The following is a 25,805-nucleotide window of genomic DNA, read 5'->3' as shown; positions in this document are numbered from 1 at the left end:
CTAAATGCCTACATCAAAAAGATTGAAACGACACAAACTGACATTCTAAGGTTATACTTCAAGGAACTAGAGAAACAAGAAAAAAAACAAACCCAAACCCAGCAGAAGAAAGGAAACAATGAAGATCAGAGCAGAACTAAATAAAATTGAAACAAACAAAAAAAAAAAATACAAAAGATAAGTGAAACAAAAAGCTGGTTCTTTGAAAAGATAAATAAAATTGATAGGCCATTAGCAGGATTAACCAAGAAACGAAGAAAGAAAATCCAAATAACCTCAATAAGAAACGTAACAGGAGATATTACAACTGACACTACAGAAATACAAAAGATCATTCATTGCTACTATGAACACCTTTATGCACATAAACTAGAAAATCTAGAAGAGGTGGATAAATTCCTGGAAAAATACAACCCTCCTAGCTTAAATCAGGAAGAAATAGATACCCTGAACAGACCAATAAAAAGTAGCGAGATTGAAATGGTAATTTTAAAATTACCAACCATAAAAATCCAGGATCAGATGGATTCATGGCAGAATTCTACCAGACATTCAAAGAAAAATTGCTACCAATCCTTTTGACAATATTCCACAAGATAGAGAAAGACAGATTCCTCCCTAATTCTTTCTATGAAGCCATCATTGCTCTAATACCAAAACCAGGAAAGGACATAATCAAAAAAGAAAACTACAGACCACTATTCCTGATGAACATAGATGCTAAAACCCATAACAAAATACTAGCTAACAAAATCCAACAACATATCAAAAAGATAATCCACCAGCTGGGCACAGTGGCTCACACCTGTAATCCCAGCACTTTGGGAGGCCAAGGTGGGCAGATCACCTGAGGTCAGGAGTTTGAGACCAGCCTGGCCAACTTGGTGAAACCCTGTCCCTACTAAAATTAGAAAAATTAGCCGGGCATGGTTGCAGGCGCCTGTAATCCCAGCTGCTTAGGAGGCTGAGGCAGGAGAATTGCTTGAACCCGGGAGGCGGAGGTTGCAGTGAGCTGAGATCGTGCCACTGCATTCCAGCCTGGGCGACAGAGGGAGACTCCCAGCTACTCAGGGGGCTAAGGCAGGAGAATTGCTTGAACCCGGGAGGCAGATGTTGCAGTGAGCCAAGATTGTGCCACTGCACTCCAGCCTGGGCAACAGAGGGAGATTCCATCTCAAAAAAACAACAACAACAAAAAAACAAAACAAAACAAAAAAAAACCATGATAATCCACCATGATCAAGTGGGTTTCATATCAGGGATCCAGGGATGGTTTAACATACACAAGTCAATAAATGTGAAACACTACCTACACAGAATTAAAAACAAAAATCACATGATCATCTCAATAGATGCAGAAGAGGCATTCGGCAAAATCCAGCATCGCTTTATGATTAAAACTCTCAGCAAAATCAACATATAAGGGATATACCTCAATGTAATAAAAGCCATCTATGACAAACCCACAGCCAAAATAATACTGAATGGGGAAAAGTTGAAAGCATTCCCTCTGAGAACTGGAACAAGACAAGGATGCCCACTGTCACCTCTCCTCTTCAACATAGTACTGGAAGTCCTAGCCAGAGCAATCAGACAAGAGAAAAAAATAAAGGGCATCCAAATCAGTAAAGAGGAAGTCAAAGTGTCACTGTTTGCTGACAATATGATCATTTTCCTTGAAAACCCTAAAGACTCCTCCAGAAAGCTCCTAGAACTGATAAAAGAATTCAGCAAAGTTTCCAGATACAAGATTAATGTACACAAATCAGTAGCTCTCCTATATACTAACAGCAGAGAATCAAATCAAGAACTCAACCCTTTTCATGATAGTTGCAAAAAAAAAAAAATACTTAGGAATATACCTAACAAAGGAGGCAAAAGACCTCTACAGGGAACACTACAAAACACTGCTGAAAGAAATCATAGATGACACAAACAAATGGAAACACATCCCGTGCTCATGGATGGGTAGAGTCAATATTGTGAAAATGACCATACTGTCAAAAGCAATCTACAAATTCGATGCAATCCCCATCAAAATACCACCATCATTCTTCAAAGAATTATAAAAAACAGTTCTAAAATTCATATGGAACCAAAAAAGAGCCCACATAGCCAAAGCAAGATTAAGCAAAAAGAACAAATCTAGAGGCATCATACAACCTGATTTCAAACTATACTATAAGCCCATTGTCACCAAAACAGCATGGTACTGGTATAAAAATAGGCACATAGACCAATGGAACAGAATAGAGAACCCAGAAATAAACCCAAATACTTGCAGCCAACTGATCTTCAACAAAGCAAACAAAAACGTAAAATGGGGAAAGGACACCCCTTTCAACAAATGGGGCTGGGATAATTGGCAACCCACAGGTAGGAGAATGAAACTGGATTCTTGTCGCTCACTTTGTACAAAAATCAACTCAAGATGGATTAGGGACTTAAATCTAAGACCTGAAAGTATAAAAATTCTAGAAGATAACTGGAAAAACCCTTCTAGATATTGGCTTAGGCAAGGATTTCATGACCAAGAAGCCAAAAGCAAATGCAATACAAACAAAGATAAATAGCTGGGACTTAATTAAAGAGCTTTTGCATGGCAAAAGGAACAGTCAGCAGAGTAAACAGACAACCCACAGAGTGAGAGAAAATCTTCACAATCTATACATTTGACAAAGGACTAATATCCAGAATCTGCAACAAACTTAGACAAATCAGCAAGCAAAAAAAATCCCATCAAAAAGTAGGTTAAAGACATGAATAGGCAATTCTCAAAAGAAAATATGTAAATGGCCAAGAAACATATGAAAAAATGCTCAACATCACTAATGATCAGGGAAATGCAAATCAAAACCACAATGCAATACCACCTTACTCCTTCAAGAGTGGTCATAATCAAAAAATTTTAAAAAAAACAGTAGATGTTGGCATGGATGTAGTGATCAGGGAATGCTTCTACACTGCTGGTGGGAATGTAAACTAGTACAGCCACTATGGAAAACAGTGTGGAGATTCCTTAAAGAACTGAAAGTAGAACTGCCATTTGATCCAGCAATCCCACTACTGGGTATCTACCCAGAAGAAAAGAAGTCATTATTCAAAAAAGAAACTTGCACACGCGTGTTTATAGCAGCACAATTCGCAATTGCAGAATCGTGGAACCAACCCAAATGCCCATCAATCAACTAGTGGTTAAAGAAACTGTGAAAAAAAATATATATATGTTGTATATATATGTACATATATATGATGTATATATATGATGGAATACTACTCAGCCATAAAAAGGAATGAATTAATGGCATTCGCAGCGACCTGGATGAGATTGGAGACTATTATTCTAAGTGAAGTAACTCAGGAATGGAAAACCAAACATCATATATTCTCGCTGATATGTGGGAGCTAAACTATGAGGATGCAAAGGCATATGAATGATGCAATGGACTTTGGGGACTCAGGGGAAAGGGTGGGAGGGGGGCAAGGGATAAAAGTCTACAAATAGGGTGCAGTGTATACTTCTCAGGTGATGGTTGCACCAAAATCTCACAAATCACCACTAAAGAATTTACTCTTGTAACCAAACACCACCTGTACTCCAATAACCTATGGAAAAATAAATAAAATAAAAAAGAAAGCCAAAAGACAATGAAATATCTTCAAAATGCTGAGAGAAAATAACTATGAGCCTACAATTGTGTATCCAGCAAAACTATCATTCAATAATATCTGTGAACAAAAAGTGAATTTACTACCAACAGTCTTTCACCAAGGAAGTAAAAGAAATATCAGAAAGAATGTAAATGATGCTAAAAGGGAAGTATAAGATGTAAGAAGGAACAAAAAAAGACATGGATAATATATAGGTAAATGTAAGTAAACATTGTCCGTACACAACAGTTATTCTCACTTGGGCATAATTTTGCCCCCAGGGAACATTTGGTAACATACCTGGAGAAAATTTTTGGATGTTAAAACTGGGCAAGTGGATAAGTTTGCTACTGGCATCTGCTCAACATCCTTCAATGCATAGTATAGTTCTCCCATCTCCCACACAAAGAATTGTTAGGCCCAAAATGTCAGTAGTAGCAAGACAGAAACCTTAAAATCATAAAAATAATGTCTAAGTTGTGGGGGGAAGGCAGGTATTTCAGGAGGGGTGATCAGAGTCAAACTGGTTTCAGGTCCCTGTATTATTCAGGAGAAGTATTTAAATACTGATTAACATTATATTTGTTAAACATAAATGGTCAAATTTTAGTAATAGCAATAAATTCCTAAAAGGAAAAAAATTATGATAACTGGCTCAAGAAGAAATGAATATCTGAATAAACTTGTAACAAGTACATAAATATAATTAGTAATTTAAAGTCTTCCCATTTAAAAAAACCCAAGCCCAGTTCACTTCACAGGTGAATTATATCAAATATTTTAGGAAGAGATAGTTCTAATACTACACACTCAGAAAATAGAGGAGAAGGGAGTATTTCCCAGATAATTATATAAGCCTAGTATTATTATCCTGACACCAAACCAAAAACATTACAAGAAAACTACAGAGAAACAGCTTTCATGAATAAAGACTCAAAAATCATCAACAAAATGTTAGCAAACTGAATACAGCAACATATAACAAAGGATTATATACACTACCTAGTGGAATTTCTTCAAAAAATGCAAGTTTGGTTTTACATCTGAAAATCAATAAAATAAAATAAAGCCTATATTAATAAAAGATAAAAATGACAAGATCACTGCAAATAATGTGGAAAATGTATTTGATAAAATCCAACACCATTCTAAGTTTAAAAATTCTCAAAAGAAATAGCAATAAGAAGTCCTAGCCATAGCAATTAGGCAAGAGAAAGAAATAAAAGGTAACCAAATAGGAAAAGAAGCCAAACTATCTGTCTTCACTGATGGTATGATTCTATGCCTAGAAAACCCTAAAGACTCCACCAAAAGGCTCCTGGAACTGATAAATGACTTTGGTAAAGTTCCAGGATACAAAATAAATGTACAAAAATCAGTAGCATTTCTATACATCAATAACATTCAAGTTGAGAGCCAAATCAAGAATGCGATGTCATTTAAAATAGCCACACACACCAAAAAAACAAAAAACAAACATACAAAAAAATTCCCTAGGAATACATCTCACCAAGGAGGTGAAAGATCTCTATAAGGAGAACTACAAAATGCTGCTGAAAGAAATCATAGATGACACAAACAAATGCAAAAACATTTCATGTTCATAGACAGGAAAAATCAATATCATTATAATGTCCATACTGCCCAAATCAGTCTATAGATTCAATGATCTTGCTATCAAGCTACCAATGTTGTTTTTTCACAGGTCTAGAAAAAACTATTCTAAAATGTATATGGAACCCAAAAAGAGCCCAAGTAGCCAAAGCAATCTTAAGCAAAAAGAACAAAGCTGGAAGCATCACATTACCCAACTGCAAACTATACTATAAGATTACAGTAACATTGGACATGGTGACTCTTGCCTATAATCTCAGCACTTTGAGAGGCCAAGGTGGGCGGATCATTTGTGGGCAGGAGTTTGAGACTAGCCTGGCCAACATGGTTCTAACCTCGTCTCTACTAAAAATACAAAAATTAGCCAGGTGTGGTGGCACACACCTGTAATCCCAGCTACTTGGGAGGCTGAGGCAGGAGAATCGCTTGAACATGGAAGGGGAGGTTGCAGTGAGCTGAGATCATGCCACTGTACTCAAGCCTGGGCAACAGAGCAAGACTCCATCTCAAAAAAAAAAAAAAAAAAAGACTACAGTAACCAAAACAACATGGTATTGCTACCAAAACAGCATGGTATTGTTACAAAAACAGACACATGACCAATAGAACAGAATAGACATCCCAGAAATAAAGCCACACACCATCTGATCTTTGACAAAGACAATGGGCAAAGAACTCCCTATTCAATAAATGGTGCTGGGATAGCTGGCTAGCCATATGCAGAAGAATGAAACCAGACCTCTATCCTATCACCATATGCAAAAATTAACTCAAGATGGGTTAAAGATTTAAATGTAAGAGCTCAAGCTACAAGAATCCTAGAAGAAAACCCAAGAAACGCCATTCTGGACATTGGCCTTGGGAAAGAGTTTATGACTAAGTCCTCAAAAGCAACTGCAACAAAAACAAAAATTGACAAGTGGGAACTAATTAAACTGAAAAACCTCTGCACAGCAAAAGAAACTATCAACAGGAAACAGACAACCTACAGAATGAGAGAAAATACTTGCAAGCTACATATCCTACAAAGGTCTACTATCCAGGATCTATAAAGAACTTAAACAATTGAACAGGCCAAAACCAATTAACCCCATTAAAACATGGGCAAAAGACATGAACAGATACTTCTCAAAAGACATACAAGCAGCCAACAACATATGAAAAGATGTTAAACATCACTAATCATCAGAGAAATGCAAATCAAAACCATAATGAGATACTATCTCACACTAATCAGAATGGCTATTGCTAAAAAACCCAAAAAACATGCTGCCAAGGCTGCGAGAGAAAGGAATGCTTACACACTGCTGGTGGAAATAGAAATTAGTTCAGCCTCTGTGGAAAGCAGTTTGGAGATTTCTCAAAGAACTTAAACCAGAATCACCACTGGACCCAGCAATCCTATTACTGTGTATCTATCCAAAGGAATATAAATCATTCTACCAAAAAGACGCATGCACTCCTATGTTCATCGCAGCACTGTTTGTAATAGCAAAGACATGGAATCAACCAAGGTGCCCATCAACAATAGACTGGATAGGCCGGGTGCGGTGGCTTACGCCTGTAATCCCAGCACTGTGGGAGGCCAAGGCAGGCAGATCATGAGGTCAGGAGATCGAGACCATCCTGGCTAACACGGTGAAACCCCGTCTCTACTAAATATACAAAAAATTAGCTGGGTGTGGTGGCGGGCGCCTGTAGTCCCAGCTACTCGGGAGGCTGAGGCAGGAGAATGGCGTGAACCTGGGAGGCGGAGCTTGCAAGGAGCAGAGATCGCGCCACTGCACTCCAGCCTGGGTGACAGATCGAGACTCTGTCTCAAAAAAAAAAAAAAAAATAGACTGGATAAAGAAAGTGTGGTACATATGCACCATGGAATACTATACAGCCATAAAAAAACAGAATCATGTCCTTTGCAGCAGCATGAATGGAGTTGGAGGCCATTATCCTAAGTGAATTAACACAGGAACAGAAAACCAAATACTGCATGTTCTCACTTATAAGTGGGAGGTAAATAGTGGGTACTCATGAACATAAAGGTGGTCACAAAAGACACCAGGGACTACTAAAAGAGGATGAGAGGGAGGGGGCCAAGGGCTAAAAAACTAATTTGGGGGTACTATGCTCAGTATATGGGTTCAATTATACCCTGAGTGACAGGATCAATTGTACCCAAAACCTCAGCATCATGCATATATCTAGGTAACACGTATCCCCTGAATCTAAAATAAAAGTTGAAATTCTTTTTTTAAAAAAATAGCAGTAGAAGGAAGCTTAAACTGATAAAAGAGCATCTATAAAGAATAAGCTAACCATCCTACTTAATGGTAAAATAATGAATGCTTTCCCTATAAAATCAGAAACAAAGCAAGGATTTCAGCCTGTGCAATGGGCAAGAAAAAGACATTAAAGGCACACAAATTGGAAATCAAAAAGGGAAACTTTATTCACAGATGACATGATTATGTAAATGTAGAAATGCTTAAGGAATCTACAAAACAATCTAGTAAAACAAGTTCATTGAGGTTATAGGAAGACAAAAATCAATATGTCTATATTTGCAATAAACTATCTGAAAACAAAATTTAAGAACACAATTCCATTCATAATAGCGCTTATTTATTTTTATTTTTTGAGACAGTCTCACTCTTTCACCCAGGGTGGAGTGCAATGGTGCAATCTCAGCTCACTGCAATCTCTGCCTCCCAGGTTCAAGCGATTCTCATGCCTCAGCCTCCTGAGCTTCCTGAGTAGCTGGGATTACAGGCATGCGCCGCCACGCCCGGCTAAGTTTTGTATTTTTAGTAGAGACGGGGTTTCACTATGTTGGCCAGGCTGGTCTCAAACTCCTGGCCTCAAGTGATCCGCCTGCCTTGGCCTCCCAAAGTGCTGGGATTACAGACATTAGCCACCATGCCCGGCCCATAATAGCATTTAAAATAATGAATAATTAGGAACAGATTTAACAAAAGATGTGTAAGACTTGTACACTGAAAACTACAAAAACATCACTTAGAGAAATTAAAGAAGACCTAAACTAAATGGAGACTCATACCGCATTCATGGGTTAGAAGACTCAATGTTGTTAATACGGCAATTATTCACAGATTGGCCTATCAAAATGCCAGTAGGATTTTTCGTGCAAACTAACAAGCCGATCCTAAAATGTATATGGAAAGGCAAGGTATCTAGAATAGCCAAAATTATTTTGGAAAAAAAAAAAAAAAACTGAAGGAGTTAGACTGTCTGATTTCAAAACGTATTATAAAACCACAGCAATCAACACATTGGGATAAAGACAGACCTGTAGAGGCTGGGAGTGGTGGCTCATGCCTGTAATCCCAGCATTCTGGGAGACCAAGGCAAGAGAATGGCTTGAGCCCAGGAATTTAAAGACCAGCCTGTGCAATACGGTGAGCCCCTATCTCTGCAAAAATAAAAAAAAAAAACAGGTGTGGTGGCATGCAGCTATAGTCCCAGCTACTTGGAAGGTTGAAGCAAGAAGGTCACTTGAGCTCAAGAGTTGGAGGCTTCAGTGAGCCATGATCGTGTCACTGCACTCCAGTCTTGGGTAACACAATGAGACCATCTCTAAAAAAATTAATTTAATTTTTAAAAGATAGACTGTAGATTAATGGAACACAACATGGAGGGGAAAAAAAACCCTCATATTTATGGCCAGTTGATTTTCACAACAGTGCCAAGGCAATATAATGGAAAACAGTCTTTTCAACAAATGATGCTGGGACAACTGGATATCCTTACGCCACGAAAAAAAACCCTTGGAGCTTTTCTCCATACTATATTCAATAGTGGTACAACCTGAATGTTTGTGTGCATCCAAAATTCATATGTTGAAATCCTCACTCCCAAGGTATGATATTAGGAAGTAGGGCCTTTTGAGAGGGCAGAGCTCTCATCAGCGAGATTAGTATATGAGAGGCCCCAAAAAGCTGCCTTGCCCTTCCACCACGTAAGGATACAGCTGGAAGTCACAACTTATGAACCAGAAAATGGCCCTAATCAGACACTGAATCTGCCAGTGCCTTGATCTTCAATTTCAGCATCCAGAATTGTGAGAAATAAATTCCTGTTGTTTATTAAGCAACTGTTTATAAGCAGTCTATGACATATTTTAGCAGCACAAAGAGACTTAGAGAAATAATTAACTCAAAATGGATCATAGACCTAAGTATAAGAGCTACAGTTGTAAGACTTCTAGAAAAAAGCAAAGAGAAAGTCCTTGAGTCATTGGATTAGGCGATGATTTCTTAGGACACCAAAAGCACAACCATTAATAAAAATAAAAATGATAAATTGGACTTCATCAAAATTTAAACATGTATCCTCTTCAAAAGCCACCATTAAGAAAATCAATGGAAAAAGAGCTGCAAATATCTCCAGCAGTGTATAAAAAAAGATAATACATCATAACCAACTGGCTTTTTGCCAGGAATGTAAATGCTAATTTGACATATTATTATCATTCTGAAAACCCTTTCCTTATGAAGTTTTTGTTGCATGCATTTCCATTTCAATATATTAGTAATTTTATTGGACTCCCTGAACCAAAATGATGTAAAGCAAAATATATGGTTTATTAAGAAGGGTCTGACTAGAAAATAAGGCTGAAAGTAGTCATGTGTAAATTGTTATCATTAACGAGAATTTTTAAAGAAAAATTTGTTTTAAGGCCAGGCAAAGTGGCTAATGCCTGTAATCCCTAAACTTTGGGAGTCTGAGGCAGGTGGATCACTTGAGCTCAGGAGTTTGAGACCAGCCTGGGCAACATGGCAAAACCCCATCTCTACAAAAAATACCAAAAAATTAGCAGGGCATGGTGGTATATGCCTGTAGTCCCAGCTACTCAGGAGGCTGAAGTGGGAGGATCACTTGAGGCCCACGAGGTTGAGACTGTAGTAAACTGTGATTGTGTCACTGCACTCCAGCCTGAGCGACAAAGCAAGAGCCTGTCACAAAAACATAAAAAATAAAAAATTGGATAAAGATTTGAAAAGATAAGTCACCATAGTGTTTGCAGAAACAAAAAAGATTTGAAAACACATTTCACCAAGGTAGGTATACAAATGGCTAATAGTACATGAAAAGCTGTTAACACTGGCTGGGTACAGTGGCTCACACCTGTAATCTCAGTGCTTTGGGAGGCCAAGGTGAAAGGATCAGTTGCAACCAGGAGTTTGAGACCAGCCTGAGCAACAAAGCAAGATCTCATTGCTACAAAAATTAGCTAGGCACAGTGGTACATGCCTATAGTCCCAGCTACTTAAGAGGCTAACACAGGAGGGTCACTTGAGCCTAGGAGCTCAAGGCTGCAGTGAGCTATGATCGCTGTACTACACTCCAGCATGGGTGACACAGCAAGACCTCATTTCAAATATATATTTACGTTAATATCCTTGAAACCTCAATGAGATGCCACTACGCAACTGCTAGAATGATAATCCAAAAGACTAACAAATCAAGTGTTAGCAAGGATGTGGAGAAACTGGAACCCTTATACATTGCTGAGGAGAATGTAAAATGGTAAAGCCACTTAGGAAAACAGTTTGACAGTTTCTCGAAAAGTTAAATATGCACTTACCCTGTTAAGCATAGTTACCATATGACCTAGCAATTCCATTCCTGGATATCTACCAAAAACAAATGAAAACATGTCCACACAAAAACTTATGAACGCTCATCATAGCATTATTAATAATACACCAAACTGGAAACAATCCAAAGTCCACCAACTAGTGAATGGATATACATAACATGATATATCCATTCAATAGAACACTATCCAACAACAAAAAGGAAGAAAGCTATCCTGCAATATAGATGAACCTTGAAAACCTTGGTATATAGCTAAATGAAGGAAGCTATATACAAAAGGCTACAAATGTGTGATTCCATTTATATAAAATTTCAAGAAAAGGCAAACCTATAGAGACAGGAATCAGTCATTTCTTTTTTTTTTTTTTTTTTTCTTTTGAGACAGAGTTTTGCTCTTGTTGCCCAGGCTGTGTACCATGGCACAATCTCAGCTCACCACAACCTCCGCCTCCCGGGTTCAAGCAATCCTTCTGCCTCAGCCTCCCGAGTAGCTGGGATTACAGGCATGCACTTCCATGCCTGGCTAATTTTTTATATTTTTAGTAGAGACGGGGTTTCTCCATGTTGGTCAGGCTGGTCTCGAACTCCTGACCTCAGGTAATCTGCCCGCCTCAGCCTCCCAAAGTGCTGGAGTTATAGGCGTGAGCCACTGAGCCCAGCCCATCAGTCATTTCTTAAGTGTGGGGCTGGAGCTGGGAATTGATTACAAGTGAGCATAGGAGGACTCTATGAGGTGAAGGAAATACTCAAACTGGATTGTGGTGCTGGTGTAAATTTAGCAGAAATCATTCAACTGCATTGGTACAATGTGTGATATTCATGTTATGTAAATTAAACCCTAATAAAGCTGTAAAAAAATGACAAAAGGGTAAGCTTTTTAACATCACACATTTGGAGAATTCAAAACACACTACTAAATGACTCATATGTCAAAGAGGAAATCATAATAATTTTAAATACTTAGAATTGAACAATAATGTATATGGTACATAACAAAACTTGAGAGCTGCAGATAGAGGTAAAACATAAAATTTAAAGTTTTAGAAATATATATTTTTAGTTTGAGGCTAGGTGCTGTGGCTCACGCCTGTAATCCCAGCACTTTGGGAGGCTGAGATGGGCAGATCACGAGGTCAGGAGTCCAAGACCAGCCTGGCCAACATGGTAAAAAACCTGTCTCCACCAAAAATACAAAAAATTAGCTGGGCATGGTGGCGTGAGCCTGTAATCCCAGCTACTTGGGAGGCTGGGGCAGGAGAATCACTTGAACCCCTGAGGCGGAGGTTGCAGTGAGCCAAGATAACGCCACTGCACTCCAGCCCAGGGTGAGACCACTTCAAAAAAAAAAAAAAAATATATATATATATATATGTATATATATTTAGTTAGTTAGTTTGAATCATATGGAAGAGCAAACATTTGACCTAATATTGAAGAATAAAGTCTGAACACTATGAATTCAAAGTCTAACTTTTTTAAAGTTTAAATAAACATTGCACTGGCCAAGCACAGTTGTTCACACCTGTAATCCCAACACTTTGGGAGGCCAATGTGGGAGAATTGCTTGGGCCCAGGAGTTCAAGACCAGCCTGGGCAACAGAGCAAGACCCCATTTCTCTAAAAAAAAAAAAAAAAAAAAAAAAAAGAATATTACAGCCAGACATGGTGGTACATGTCTGTAGTCTCAGCTACTGTGGAGGGAGGCTAAAAAAAGAAAGAACATTCTAAACCCATAGAAAGCAGAAAAAAAGACATAAAGGTAAGCACTGCAGTTAATGAACAGAAAATAAAGATAGAAAAGAGAAAACCAACAAGCCCAAATCCAGTTTTCTGAAAAAACAACAAACCACTGGTAAGACTGGTGACAAAAGGAAAGAAGGCACAAATACAAATTAATATTATGAACTAACATATAGCACAGTACTTTTTAAAATGTTATGCTGTAAATTTTAGTACTTAGACACAACGAATAAATTCCTTTGTAAATAACCCAAACTGAAATTAATAAATTGACTAAATATGAAAATGGTAACTAACCAAAACTGACCAAAGAAGAAATGGAAATCCTCTATAGTCCTATAGAGTGTAAAGGAATTGAATCAGTAGATTTCTTTTTCAAAAATAAAAAACCAGAACTCAGAACAAGTGAGTTCTACCATAATACCAGAGACAGATTATCTAAATCCTATACATACGCTTCCAAAGAATACAAAAGGAAGGAATATACTCCAGCTCAGTGTATGAAATAATCATATTATTGATTCCAAAATCAAGTAAACACAGTAAGAGAAAGCCCAACGTTATAAATGCAGGCATTTCAAACAAATTATTAGTAATAACACACAAAATCTACAAAGTATATTATAGATAGAATTGATGGTCAGGTACAGTGGCTCACATCTGTCATCTCAGCACTCTGGGAGGCCAAATTAGGAGGCTTGCTTGAGGCCAGGAGTTCAAGATCAGCCTGAGCAACATACTGAGACACTGTTGCTACAAAAAAAACCAAAAAATTATCTGGGCATAGTGGTGCACACCTGTAGTCCTAGCTACTCAAGAGGCTGAGGCAGAAGGATCACATGAGCCCAGGAGGTTGAGGCTGTGGCAACCTATGACTGTGCCACTACACTAGGCACCAGCCTAGGCAACAGAGCAGGACCCTGACTCAAAAAAAATAGAATTAATCATAACCAAATTAGGTTTATCTCAGGAATCCAAGGGTTTAAAATTAGAAGTCAGCCAGCTGTGGTAGTTCACACCTGTAATTCGAACACTTTGAGAGGCCAAGGCAGGAGAATTGCTTGGGCCCATTCAAGAATGGCCTGGGCAATATAGCAAGACCTCAACTCTACAAAAAATTTAACAATTAGCTGGGCGTGGTGGTACACACCTGTAATCCCAGCTACTTGGAAACTGAGGAGGGAGGATTACTTGAACCCAAGAAGCAGAAGTTGCAGTGAGTACATCACTGCACTCCAGCCTGGGTGACACAGCGAGATTCTGTCTCAAAAAGTAAATAAATAATAATGAAATAAAATAAAATGAGAAGTCTCAGCTGGGTGCAGTGGCTCATGCTTGCAATCCAAGCACTTTAGGAGGCCAAGGTGGGAAGATCACTTGAAGCCAGGAGTTTGAGAGCAGCCTGGGCAACACAACAAGACCCCATCCCTACCAAAAATAACAATTAGTTGGGCATGATGGCACATGCCCATAGTCCCAGGTACTCGGGAGGTTGAGGTGGGAGGATTGCTTGAGCCCAGGAGTTTGAGGCTGCAGTGAGCTAATTGTGCCACTGCACTCTGGGGCCCAGGCAACAGGGCAAGACCCTGTCTCAAAAATAATAATATAAATAAATAAAATTAGAAGTCTCTTGATGGAATTCATCACAGATTGGTTAAAGGATAAAAAATATTATCTGAATAAATGCAGTAGAAGCATTGTTAGAAACTCTTAACAGTCTAGACATAGAAGGGAATTTCCTTAACCTAATTAAAGTTAATGACCTCTAAACTACAGCAAACATCATTACAGTAAAACATTCCTTTAAAATCAAGAACAATTTCTCCACTTGTATTCAATACTGCAGAAGTCCTACCAAGTGTGTTAATACTAGAAAAAGGTACACACACAACTTACAAAGGAAGTAACAAAATATTCATTAGTCACAGATGATGTAACTAAAATAGGCTCTAAAATCCATTGGAATTAACAGAGTTTAGTAATACAGCCAGTATAAGACCATATACAAAATCTACTCCATTTCTATACACTAGCAGTAATTTTAAAACAGCCTCCCAAAGTGCTGGGATGACACACAAGGATGACTATAATTAAAAAGTTAGACAATAACAAGCATTGATGAGGATGTGAAGAATTTGAAACCCTCGTATTTTGCTAGTGGGAATATAAAAAGGCACATCTGGCCAGCCATGATGGCTCACACCTGTAATCCTAGCACTTTGGGAGGCCGAGATGAGTGGATCACTTGAAGTCAGGAGTTCGAGAACAGCCTGGCCAACATGGTGAAACCCCATCTCTACTAAAAACACAAAAATTAGCTGGGCATGGTGGTGAGTGCCTGTAATCCCAGCTACTCAGGAGGCTGAGGCAGGAGGATTGCTTGAACCTGGGAGGCAGAGGTTGTAGTGAGCCGAGATCACGCCACTGCACTGCAGCCTGGGTGACAGAGTGAGACACCATCTCAAAAATTAAAAAAAAAAAAATTAGCCAGGTGTGGTGTTGCACACCTGTAATCCCAGTTACTCAGGAAGCTGAGGCACAAGAGTTGCTTGAACCCAGGAGGCAGAGGTTGCAATGAGCCTAGATCACGTCACTGCACTCCAGCCTGGGCAATAGATCAAGACTCTATCTCAAAAACGAACAAACAAACATTTAGGTAAACATTCTTCTACAATCTTCCTAGGCATACATACATATTCATACACATATATATGAATATAATTTTACATAATTATTGCATCAGTCACTTTGGAAAGAAAACATAAAACACTAACATTTAAATCACTGTAAAAATGTCTGCTCCAAGATAACTTACTGGTATTTTTTGTTAACAGGTAATGCTACAAATATTTTACAAGACGCAGAAGTGCATTATATTTCTCGAGAGATGTGTAATTCTGAGAGGAGTTATGGGGGAATAATTCCCAACACTTCATTTTGTGCAGGTGATGAAGATGGAGCTTTTGATACTTGCAGGGTAAGACCAAGTAATTTTCCTTTAAAATATTTTCTGAAGCCAGAAGGGAACTTGTCAAACAAGGCCTTTGATAACTTTCTGGTGGTCTTAATTATCAGGCCTAAAAATAATAAATCATTTTTTCTCCTTTTTAACTATTTCAACGATCCAAATCTTCTTGGTTCCTGATTCCATGGTTTCTGCTGTCATCAGTAGGCAGAATTTACCTTGAATTCTTTTTTTTAATCATTACCTTTGAGATATAATTCACCTAGTTAAAAGTGTACAGCTCAATTTTTTTTTTGAGATAGTCTCGCTTTGTCACCCATGCTGGAGTGCAGTGACACAATCTCTGTTCACTGCAACCTCTGCCTCCCAGGTTCAAGTGATTCTCATCCCTCAGCCTCCTAGGTAGCTGGAATTACAGGCACACATCACTATGCCTGGCCTTTTTTTTTTTTTTTTTTTTTTTGTATTTTCAGTAGAGACGGGGCTTCACCTTGTTGACCAGGCTGGTCTCGAACTCCTGACCTCAAGTGATCTGCCCACCTTGGCCTCCCAAAGTGCTGGGATTACAGGGGTGAGCCACTGCGCCCAGCCTGTTACTGTCTTTTTTATTATAACCATCCTTGTGGGTACGAAGTGGTATCTCATAGTGGTTTTAATTTGCATTTCCTTAATGACTAATGATGTTGAGCATTTTTGCATGTATTTATGAGCCATTTATATATCTTCTTTACAGAATGTCTATTTGGATCCCTTCCTCATTTTTAAATTGAGTTGTCTTTTTATCACTGAGTTATAAGCATTTTTCATATATTCTGGATACAAGTCCCTTACCAGATACATAATGTACAAAATTTTTCTCCCATTCTGTAGACTGTTTTTTCACTTTTCTGAGGTTATCATTTGCAGCACAAACGTTAATTTTTTTAATGAAGTACAATTCATCCATTTTTTGTTTTGTCTCATGCTTTTTTATTCTTCCTTTATTCCTCTTTTCTTCACTATTTCCAAAGCTACTAGTCCTTCACTCCTGAGTAACCCATGCTCTCACCTTTTCCTACTCATTCTCATTTCTGCAATCTAAAGTTTATCTTTTCTGTGTCCTTTTCCTTAAAAATCTTGCTGAGTGAAATAGTAAAGAATCCAATCTAATTGAATTGCATTCCTAGGCCAAACATCCTCATCATCAAAAAATAATTATTCAATGCCTGCCTTATATAGAGAATCGGAAACAGTTATCTCAGTGTCCTTGTTGTTTTGAGTGCATTAACAGGCCTTAGTAATAGCGTTTGGGTGCATTCCTAATTTTGTATAGACTATGAAAGTGACCTGTCATTTATAATACTGAGAGGCTTTGCCATTTATGCTCATTTTCCTGCACTAGCTATTGTCAACACTTAGAAACTTGTCTTCTCTTGCAAGATGCCAGTTTACTCCTCTCCCTGGCAAGCAAACCACACACGTGCCTAAAAGAATCCTTCATACATCTTAAAGTTATCCTTTCCACATGCAGTATTCAGCAAGAGAATATTCTAATAATAGACAGTTTTTAGAATATTTTGCACACTTCCTAAATTATATTTCTCCTGAGTAATTGTATTTAAAAATCCAAACAATTTGATTTATAGTATTCTGACTCAAAACTAGGCAGATGAGAAATTTATCTACCAGCTATATGGTTCCTCCAAATACCTGGGTAAAATTGAATTCCTCCTGTTTGAGTTGGAAGTTTAAGCTCAAAATCCAGTGATCTTTAAAAATTGGGGGTATATTGAAAATGTGTATTTATATAAATGTATGTTTGATGTAAATAATTTATTCCAGTGTTACTGTTGCTTGAAGAATACTAGAAGTAACAAACACTATTTTGGGACTTTTTTGACAGGGTGACAGTGGGGGACCATTAATGTGCTACTTACCAGAATATAAAAGATTTTTTGTAATGGGAATTACCAGTTACGGACATGGCTGTGGCCGAAGAGGTTTTCCTGGTGTCTATATTGGGCCATCCTTCTACCAAAAGTGGCTGACAGAGCATTTCTTTCATGCAAGCACTCAAGGCATACTTACTATAAATATTTTACGTGGCCAGATCCTCATAGCTTTATGTTTTATCATCTTACTAGCAACAACATAAAGAAATTCTGAAGGCTTTCATATCTTTATTTTGCATTGTGTCCCTTTCTCTGTTCTATATAATGAACATCATTTATTCTTCTAGCAATTAATTGCCTACATTAGAGATTTCATGTGAACATTTTATGGGCTATAAGTATTGTGACAGATATACAATTGTAATTTTGGCACTAAATCACATGTCTCCTTGAAATATCTTGATTGTTTTATTTTATAATCATAATTCTGTATCTGGAATACTCAGAGTTTGTACAAAATATTCCGTTAAACATACATTTTATGTGTATAAATGCCAAATAATAGTTTATAATTAAAATGAAAGCTGTTATTTGGTTAAATTAATAAAAATTCTCTTTCTTAGATTTTATTCTAAAAAATGTTTGTATGATTTTTTAAAATTATAATCTTATTTCCAATTCTCAAAGTATATTTAGAGAAACAAGTATTTATCTGTTATTTAAATTCTAATTAAAACTATTTGTTTAATATCGGTACTTCATTTCCTCTGCCAAGAGAGCTATGGTATACACACCCCCAAATAATTTACTTTTTATTTAGAAATTTATGACTTTTTTCCAGCAGTATAACCTACTTTCTAAACTTTATTTTCTTGAAGCCCATGCTAAAATTTTGTATCCCATGGGGCCTCTGAATTAACCGTGAGAAGCAACTGGAAAGCATGCCGGGTAAAAGAGGGACGCCAACCTGGGATAAACTTTATGATAACTAATGTATAAAATGAATTAAAAGAAACAAAAGAAAATGAGGGCCGGGCATGGTGGCTCTCACCTGTAATCCCAGCACTTTGGGAGGCCGAGGTGGGCAGAATCACTTGAGGTCAGGAGTTCAAGATCAGCTTGGCCAACATGGTGAAACCCTGTCTCTACTATAAATACAAAAATTAGCGAGGCATGGTGGTGCATGCCTGTAATCCCAGCTACTTGGGAGGCTGAGGCACGAGAATTGCTTGAACCCGAGAGGTGGAGGTTGCAGTGAGCCAAGATTGCACCACTGCAACTTGGGCGACAGAGCTGGACTCTGTATCATACACACACAAAAAATGAAACAAAAGAAAATGTTGATTGAATTATATCTACTATTAGTCAACTCTCATTTCCCTTGAACTTAGGAGAATCCATTTAGCAAAGGAGAAGTAGTTATTTTCTTATCCTTCTTTTTACATTCAACATCTAAAACCAAGTGTTCTTTGTTGTTGTTTTGTGTCAACCTAATTTCAGGATTTAAATGAAATTAAGCATGAATATCCCATGTATTAATTTCCTTCATTATTGGTTTGACACTGGGATCATTGTTTATTGGTTTAATATTTGGTTAATGTTGTTTAATATTAACATTTAATATTGGGTTAATATTGCTAATATTGGGATATTGTTTATTGGTTTAATATTGGGGTTATCTATTCCACTCAAGGAATAAATGACTATGCTTTTTATAGACTAAGCAACACTGATGGAATGTTGGTTGTTCTTTCTTGAAAGAGCTCGTAGTTTATCCATCGACAAGGTCTCACAGACGGTAATGCTTATATAGCAATTAGCATGATGCCTAGTCTTTTCCTACTCATACTACCTGAATATCACTCAGATTCACTTGATAGCTCTGAGTGTTAATAAAAAGAAATTCTTCTAAAATGTACTGCCAGAATTAGAGCAGAAACCTTTGCTTTTCACTTTAAAGGCATCTTCTAATTACTCTTTAGGTTTACGTTTCTTATCTATGAATTTATTTTGGAGGTGGAGTCTCTCTGTTGCCCAGGCTAGAGTGCAATGGCACAATCATTGCTCCCTGCAGCTTCAGTCTCCTGGGCTCAAGCAACCCTCCCACCCCAGCCTCCTGCATAGCTGAGACTACAGGTGTACCCCACCACATCCAACTGTTTTTGCATTTTTTGTAGAGACAGGGTTTTACCATGCTGCCTAGGCTGATCTTGAACTCCTGGGCTCAAGTGATCTGCCCACCTCAGCCTCCCAAAGTGCTGGGATTACAGGGGTGAGCCACCACTCCCAGCCTAGGTTTACAATTCTATTCTTTTTTTTTTTTTTCCTCCTTTTAATTCTAATCTCATGACAGATTAGATTACATTTCTGATCAGGGGAGAGCTATTATCTGCTATTTATCTTTTTGCCCAGCTTAGTTTACTATGTCAGCCAGCTGGAATCCATTTATAAAATTTCTCTCTATCACAAGAAACTACCAGAGTATAAACTTTGGAAATCTAAGACAGACTTTGTTTCAACTTTTGTTTTAACATTGTGTCCTTTTTTTTTTTTTTTTTTTTTTAAGAGGCTCTGTCACTCCGGCTGCCTAGGGTGCTGTGGCATGATCATAGCTCACTCCTGGGCTCAAGAAATCCTCTGGCCTCAGCCTCCCAAGTAGCTAGGACTATAGGGCCCAGACCACCATGCTCAACTAATTTTTAAATTTTTCATAGAGATGGAGTCTCACTATATTGACCAGGATGGTCTTAAACTTCTGGCCTCCAGCCATCCACCCACCTCAGTCTCCCAAGGTACTGGAATAACATACATGCACCGAGTTGCTTGGCCTTTGTTTCCATTTTTACTCTGTTATTTAGTATCTATAAAAGTTTAGATAATTATTAATACCTATTTACAACATTGTTGTGATGTCTACAAAAGTTGAGTATATGAAATTCTTAACATTTGAAAGATGCCAGTAACAGGTTTCTATTATTATATTAATATCCCATCTATCATTCAGACTCTTTCTCATTACAAAGATCACTATCCTATTGGATGTCTCATATATCATCCCCCAAAATTACTGAAACAAAGGATCCTTTTCTGCTTATAAATTCAAATTTTAAAACATGCTATTTTAAAAATAATTTTCATAATTCCCCAAATATTATATCCTTATTATTTAAACTGAGAAAGGGCCAAGCATGGTGGCTCATGCCTATAATCCCAGCACTTTGGGAGGCCAAGGCAGACAGATGGCTTGAGCCCAGGAGTTTGAGACTCCTGGGTGAAACCTCATCTCTACAAAAAATGCAAAAATTAGTCAGGCATGGTGGCATGCACCTGTAGTCCTACCTACCTGGGAGGCTGAGGTAGGAGAATCACCTGAGCCCAGGAGTTCAAGGCTGCAGTGAGCCGTGATCACACCACTACACTCCAGCCTGGGCAACAGAGTGAGAACCTGTCTCAAAAATAAATAAATACATAAATAAAATTGAGAAAGCACCGACAAGTAGAAAGAAAATCATCAGCTGAGCGTGATGGCTCACACCTGTAACCCTTGGGAGGCTGAGGTGGGGGCAGATTGCTTGAGCCCAGGAGTTCGAGACCAGCCTGGGAAACATGGCAAAACCCCATCTCTACAAAAAGAATTAAATTAGCCGAGTGTGGTGGTATGCCTGTAGTCCCAGTTACTGCGGAGGCTGAGGTGGGAGGAGGCTTGAGCCCAGGAGGTAGAGGATGCAGTGAGCTGAGATCATGCCACTGCACTCCAGCCTGGGTGACAGAGCCAGACCCTGTCTCAGAAGAATGAAAAGAAAATCATCCATAACCCTATTATGTAAAGACAGCTGCCATGAAATCCTACCTTTTTCAGTTACTATAATGGGTATTTTTACAAACCTTTATTAAACATTATTTTACCCCAACTATTTTGAAAAGTTTCAAACCTATTGAAAGTTGAAAAATAGTACTATGATTACCTGTATATACTTTACCTTTTTCACCCAAATATTAACATTTTGCCCTGTTTACACTCATGCTCTCTCTCCAAACACAAACACACACAGAGTTACACAGACATATTATACACACACAAACTCTCTCTCTTTTGTTTTCTGGTTGAAAAATTTGAAAGTAAATTGCTGGCATCATGTTACTTCATCCCTAATACTTCAGCATGTATCTCCTAAGAACAGTGACATAATCACAACACCATCATCACACCAAAGAAATTTAACACAGATTTGTTCTATTTTATAAATTGTGCACTCATTTCTTTGGTTTATTAATCTATTGCATAGATATTCCATTATTTTATATTGTTTCATTCTGATTATAAAAGTACAGTATATGTTCACTATAAAGAAAAAGCACAACTATTACAGAAACTATTTGGGCTGCTATAACAAAATATAATAAAATGCTGGCTTATAAACAACAGAAATTTATTTCTCACAGTTCTGGAAGCTGGGCAAGGCGCCAGCTATTTCGGTGTCTTCTGAGGTCCCACTTTCACCTTCACAGAAGGCATCTTCAAACTGTGTCCTCACATGGCAAAAGGGGCCAGGCCACTCTCTGGGGCCACTTTATAAAGGAACACTAACCCCATTCACGAGGGCTCCATTCTCATAATGAAATCACCTCCCAAAGGCCTCACCTCCTAATAGCATCACATTGATGATTAGCTTCCCAACATGAATTTTAGGTGGCCACAAACATTCAAATCATAGTACTTTTTAAGTAAAATTTTAGGAATTAAGTCAAAATCACAGATTGAACACATGTTCTAGCCACCTTCCTGTTCCACATTCCTAATTTGAGAGTATTATATTTATTTTAAAATCAGTAATAGTATTTCCTAAATCTATCCACTGGAAAGGCCTAGATGCAACAAACAACCAAAAATAACATGTACCCTAGCACCCAGATTCTAGTCTCTCAATGTCATTCCCCTATAAAACGATCCAAGGCTCCTTAGAGATATGAATGATTTCAGGTCTGGGGCAGGAAATATATGGGATAAATCTCAGATAAATCTTTGATAACATGGAAGTTATCAAAGACTAGATAGTCAAACTGCTTTAAAAATATTGAAAACAGTCACTAGAAGGAGGGGAAACAAATTACATATTACGATATAATGATATTATTGATTGACTTCTCATCAGACACAATGGCAACCAGAAAAAATCTGAGTGACGACCAGGTGCAGTGGCTCACGCCTGTAATCCCAGCACTTTGGGAGGCCAAGGTAGGTGGATCACAAGGTCAGGAGTTCAAGACCAGCCTGACCAACATGGTGAAACCCCGTCTCTACTAAAAATAAAAAAAATTAGCCAGGCATGGTGGAGTGCACCTGTAATCCCAGCTACTCGGGAGGCTGAGGCAGGAGAATCGCTTGAACCCAGGAAGCAGAGGTTGCAGTGAGCCCAGATCGCGCCACTGCACTCCAGTCTGAGTGACAGAGCGAGACCCCATCTCCAAACAAACAAACAAACAAAAATCTAAGTGACATATTCAAAGTGCTAACAGAGAAAAAACAACTGTTAACACAAAATTCCATATCCAAAAAAATTAATCTCCAAAAAATAAAGGTGAACAAAGACATTTTCAGATAAATGAAAACTGAGAGAATTAATTGCCAGCAGACCTGCATTGTAAAAAATGCCAAAGGAAGTTTTTCAGACTAAAGGGAAAGGACACAGGGTGGCACCTTGCATCTACAGGAAGGAATATGACATGAGAAATCTTAGTGGGTAAATATAAAGGACTATATTTCTTTTCTTCTCTTAAATTACTTAAAATACCTATGACTATTTAAAGTAAAAATTATGACACTATATTGTTGAGTTATAACATCTGTAGATGTAAAACATATAACAATGATAAGAATAAATGGAATGATATTATTTCAAGGTTCTTTTATCTAAAATAATGTCATATTAATGATTATTAGATTGTAATAAATTTGGATGCATGTTGTAACCTCTAGCAATCAGTAAAAATAAAAAAGATGTAGCTGAAGACCTAGTATTTGATAGCACAACAGGGTGATTATAGTCAAAATAATTTAATTGTATATTTTAAAATAACTTAAAGAATATAACTGGATTGTTTATAACACAAAGGATAAATGCCTGAGAGGACAGATACCCCATTTTCCATGATGTCATTATTACACATTGCAAGTCTGTATCAAAGTATCTCATGTACTCCATAAACATATATACCTACTATGTACTCACAAAAATTAAAAAGGATGTAGTTGGCCGGGCATGGTGGCTCACACCTGTAATCCCAGCACTTTGGGAGGCCGAGGCAGGCAGATCAAGACATCAGGAGATCGAGATCATCCTGGCTAACAAGGTGAAACCCAAACGCCATCTCTACTAAAAAAAAATTAGCCGGGCGTGGTGGCACGTGCCTGTAGTCCCAGCTGCTTGGGAGGCTGAGGCAGGAGAATCGCTTGAACCCAGGAGGCGAAGGTTGCAGTGAGCCGAGATCATGCCACCTTACTCCAGCCTGGGTGAAAAAAATAAAAAATAAAATAAAAAGGATGTAGTTAAAACACCAATTGAGATATTAAAATGAAATGCTAAAAATAATACCAAAAATAAGCATGAAAAAAGGGGAAATAAGCAGATGAGTCAAATAGAGAGCAAATAGCAAAATGGAAGACTTAAATCTAAGCATGTGAATAATCAAATTAAATATATTGGATCAAACATTTCCAAAAAGATGGTAATTAACACCCACATCATAGCAACAAAAGTAAATACAGATTAATCAAACTACATCAAAATTAAACACTTCTGTTCATCAAAGGATAATTCAACAAAGTGAAAACCTACGAAATGGGAGAAAATATTTGCAAGTAATACATTTGATAAAGAGTGAATATACAAAATGTATATTTTAAAAAGTTCCACAACAATAAAAAATCTGAGTTTAAAATAAACAAAAACTGGAATAGATATTTCTCCAAATAAGATGTACAAATGGCTAGTAAGCACAAAAACAGGTGTTCAATACCATTAACCACTGGGAAAATGAAAATCAAAACCACAATGAGAATATAACCTCACATCCATTAGGATGGCTAATAATATCAAAGAAACAAAATAACAAACGCTGATGATGATGTGGAGAAATTGGAACTCTTATGCACTGTTGGCTGGAATGTAAAATGGTGCAGCTGCTGTGGAAAACTGCATGGCAGTTCCTAGAAAAATTAAAAATAGAATTACCATATGATCCAGCAATTCCACTTCTTTTGACATACAGCCAAAATAACTGAAAGCAGGATCTCAGAGACATTTGCACACTAACGTTCACGACAGCATTATTCACAAAAGCCAAAAGATGGAAACAACCCGAGTGTCCAACAATGGATGAATGGACAAACAAAATATGGGATATATGGACAATGGAATATTATTCAGCCTTAAAAAGTAAGAAAATCCTGTCGCATGCTACAAACTGGATGAAACTTGAGGACATTATATTAAATTAAATAAGCCAGTCACAAATGAACAAATATAGTATGACTCTACTTATATGAGGACCTGGCAAAGTCCAGTTCATAGAGATAGAAAGCATGGTAATTGTCAGGTACTGGGGTAGGTGGGAATGGGGAATTATTGTTTAATAGATACAGAGTTTCAGTTTTGTAAGATGAAAGAGTCCTGTGAATGAATGGTTAGTATGATGACGTGAATGTACTTAATATCATGAACTGTACACTTACAAATGATTAAGATGGTAAATTTTATGTTATATGCATTTTACTACATTATTTTAAAAGTTTTTTTAATCCAGTAATTATCAGATGATATAAAAAACAAGACCCAGACTAGGCATAGTGACTCACGCCTGTAATCCCAGCATTTTGGGAGGCCGAGGCAGGTGGATTATTTAAAGTTAGGAGTTTGAGACCCGACTGGCCAACATGGTGAAACCCTGTCTCTACTAAAAATACAAAAATTAGCTGGGTGTGGTGGTACACACCTGTAATCCCAGCTACCCAGGAGGCTGAGGCACAAGAATCCGAGAGGTGGAGGATGCAGTGGGCTGAGATCGCGCCACTGCACTCCAGCCTGGGCAACAGAGTGAGACTCTGTCTCAAAAACAAACGAACAAAAAACACAAACCAATCACACATGCTGTCTACAAGACACATTTTAAACATAAAGACACAAATAGGTTGAATTTTAAAAGTTGGAAAGAGCATAAGAAAGTATAAAGAGTGGCTAAGTGCATAACAGACAAAATAGACTTCAGGACACAGAAGATCACTAAAGACAAAGAGGGACACTACATAATAATAAAAAAATGAATATATCAGGCAGCTATGACCATATAAA

At 37.7% G+C, this 25,805-nt stretch overlaps 1 protein-coding gene across 1 annotated transcript in view; it reads left to right on the top strand.

Annotated features, from left to right (window-relative positions):
- The window catches only part of TMPRSS12 (transmembrane serine protease 12), a 45,580-nt gene extending 27,832 nt beyond the window's left edge, over positions 1 to 17,748 (top strand). Inside the window, exons 4-5 of the mRNA XM_522598.7 lie at positions 15,456 to 15,598; positions 17,469 to 17,748. Coding sequence (XP_522598.3) covers positions 15,456 to 15,598; positions 17,469 to 17,720 — 395 coding nt within the window. The 3' untranslated portion in view covers positions 17,721 to 17,748. The remainder of the gene's footprint in view (positions 1 to 15,455; positions 15,599 to 17,468) is intronic.
- The last annotated feature ends 8,057 nt before the right edge of the window (positions 17,749 to 25,805 follow it).

This window comes from Pan troglodytes, chromosome 10, assembly GCF_028858775.2.
Source record: "Pan troglodytes isolate AG18354 chromosome 10, NHGRI_mPanTro3-v2.0_pri, whole genome shotgun sequence".
Classification (NCBI taxonomy): Eukaryota; Metazoa; Chordata; class Mammalia; order Primates; family Hominidae; genus Pan; species Pan troglodytes.
The sequence above is the reverse complement of the archived record's forward strand: the minus strand, read 5'-3'. Positions and strand labels throughout refer to the sequence as shown.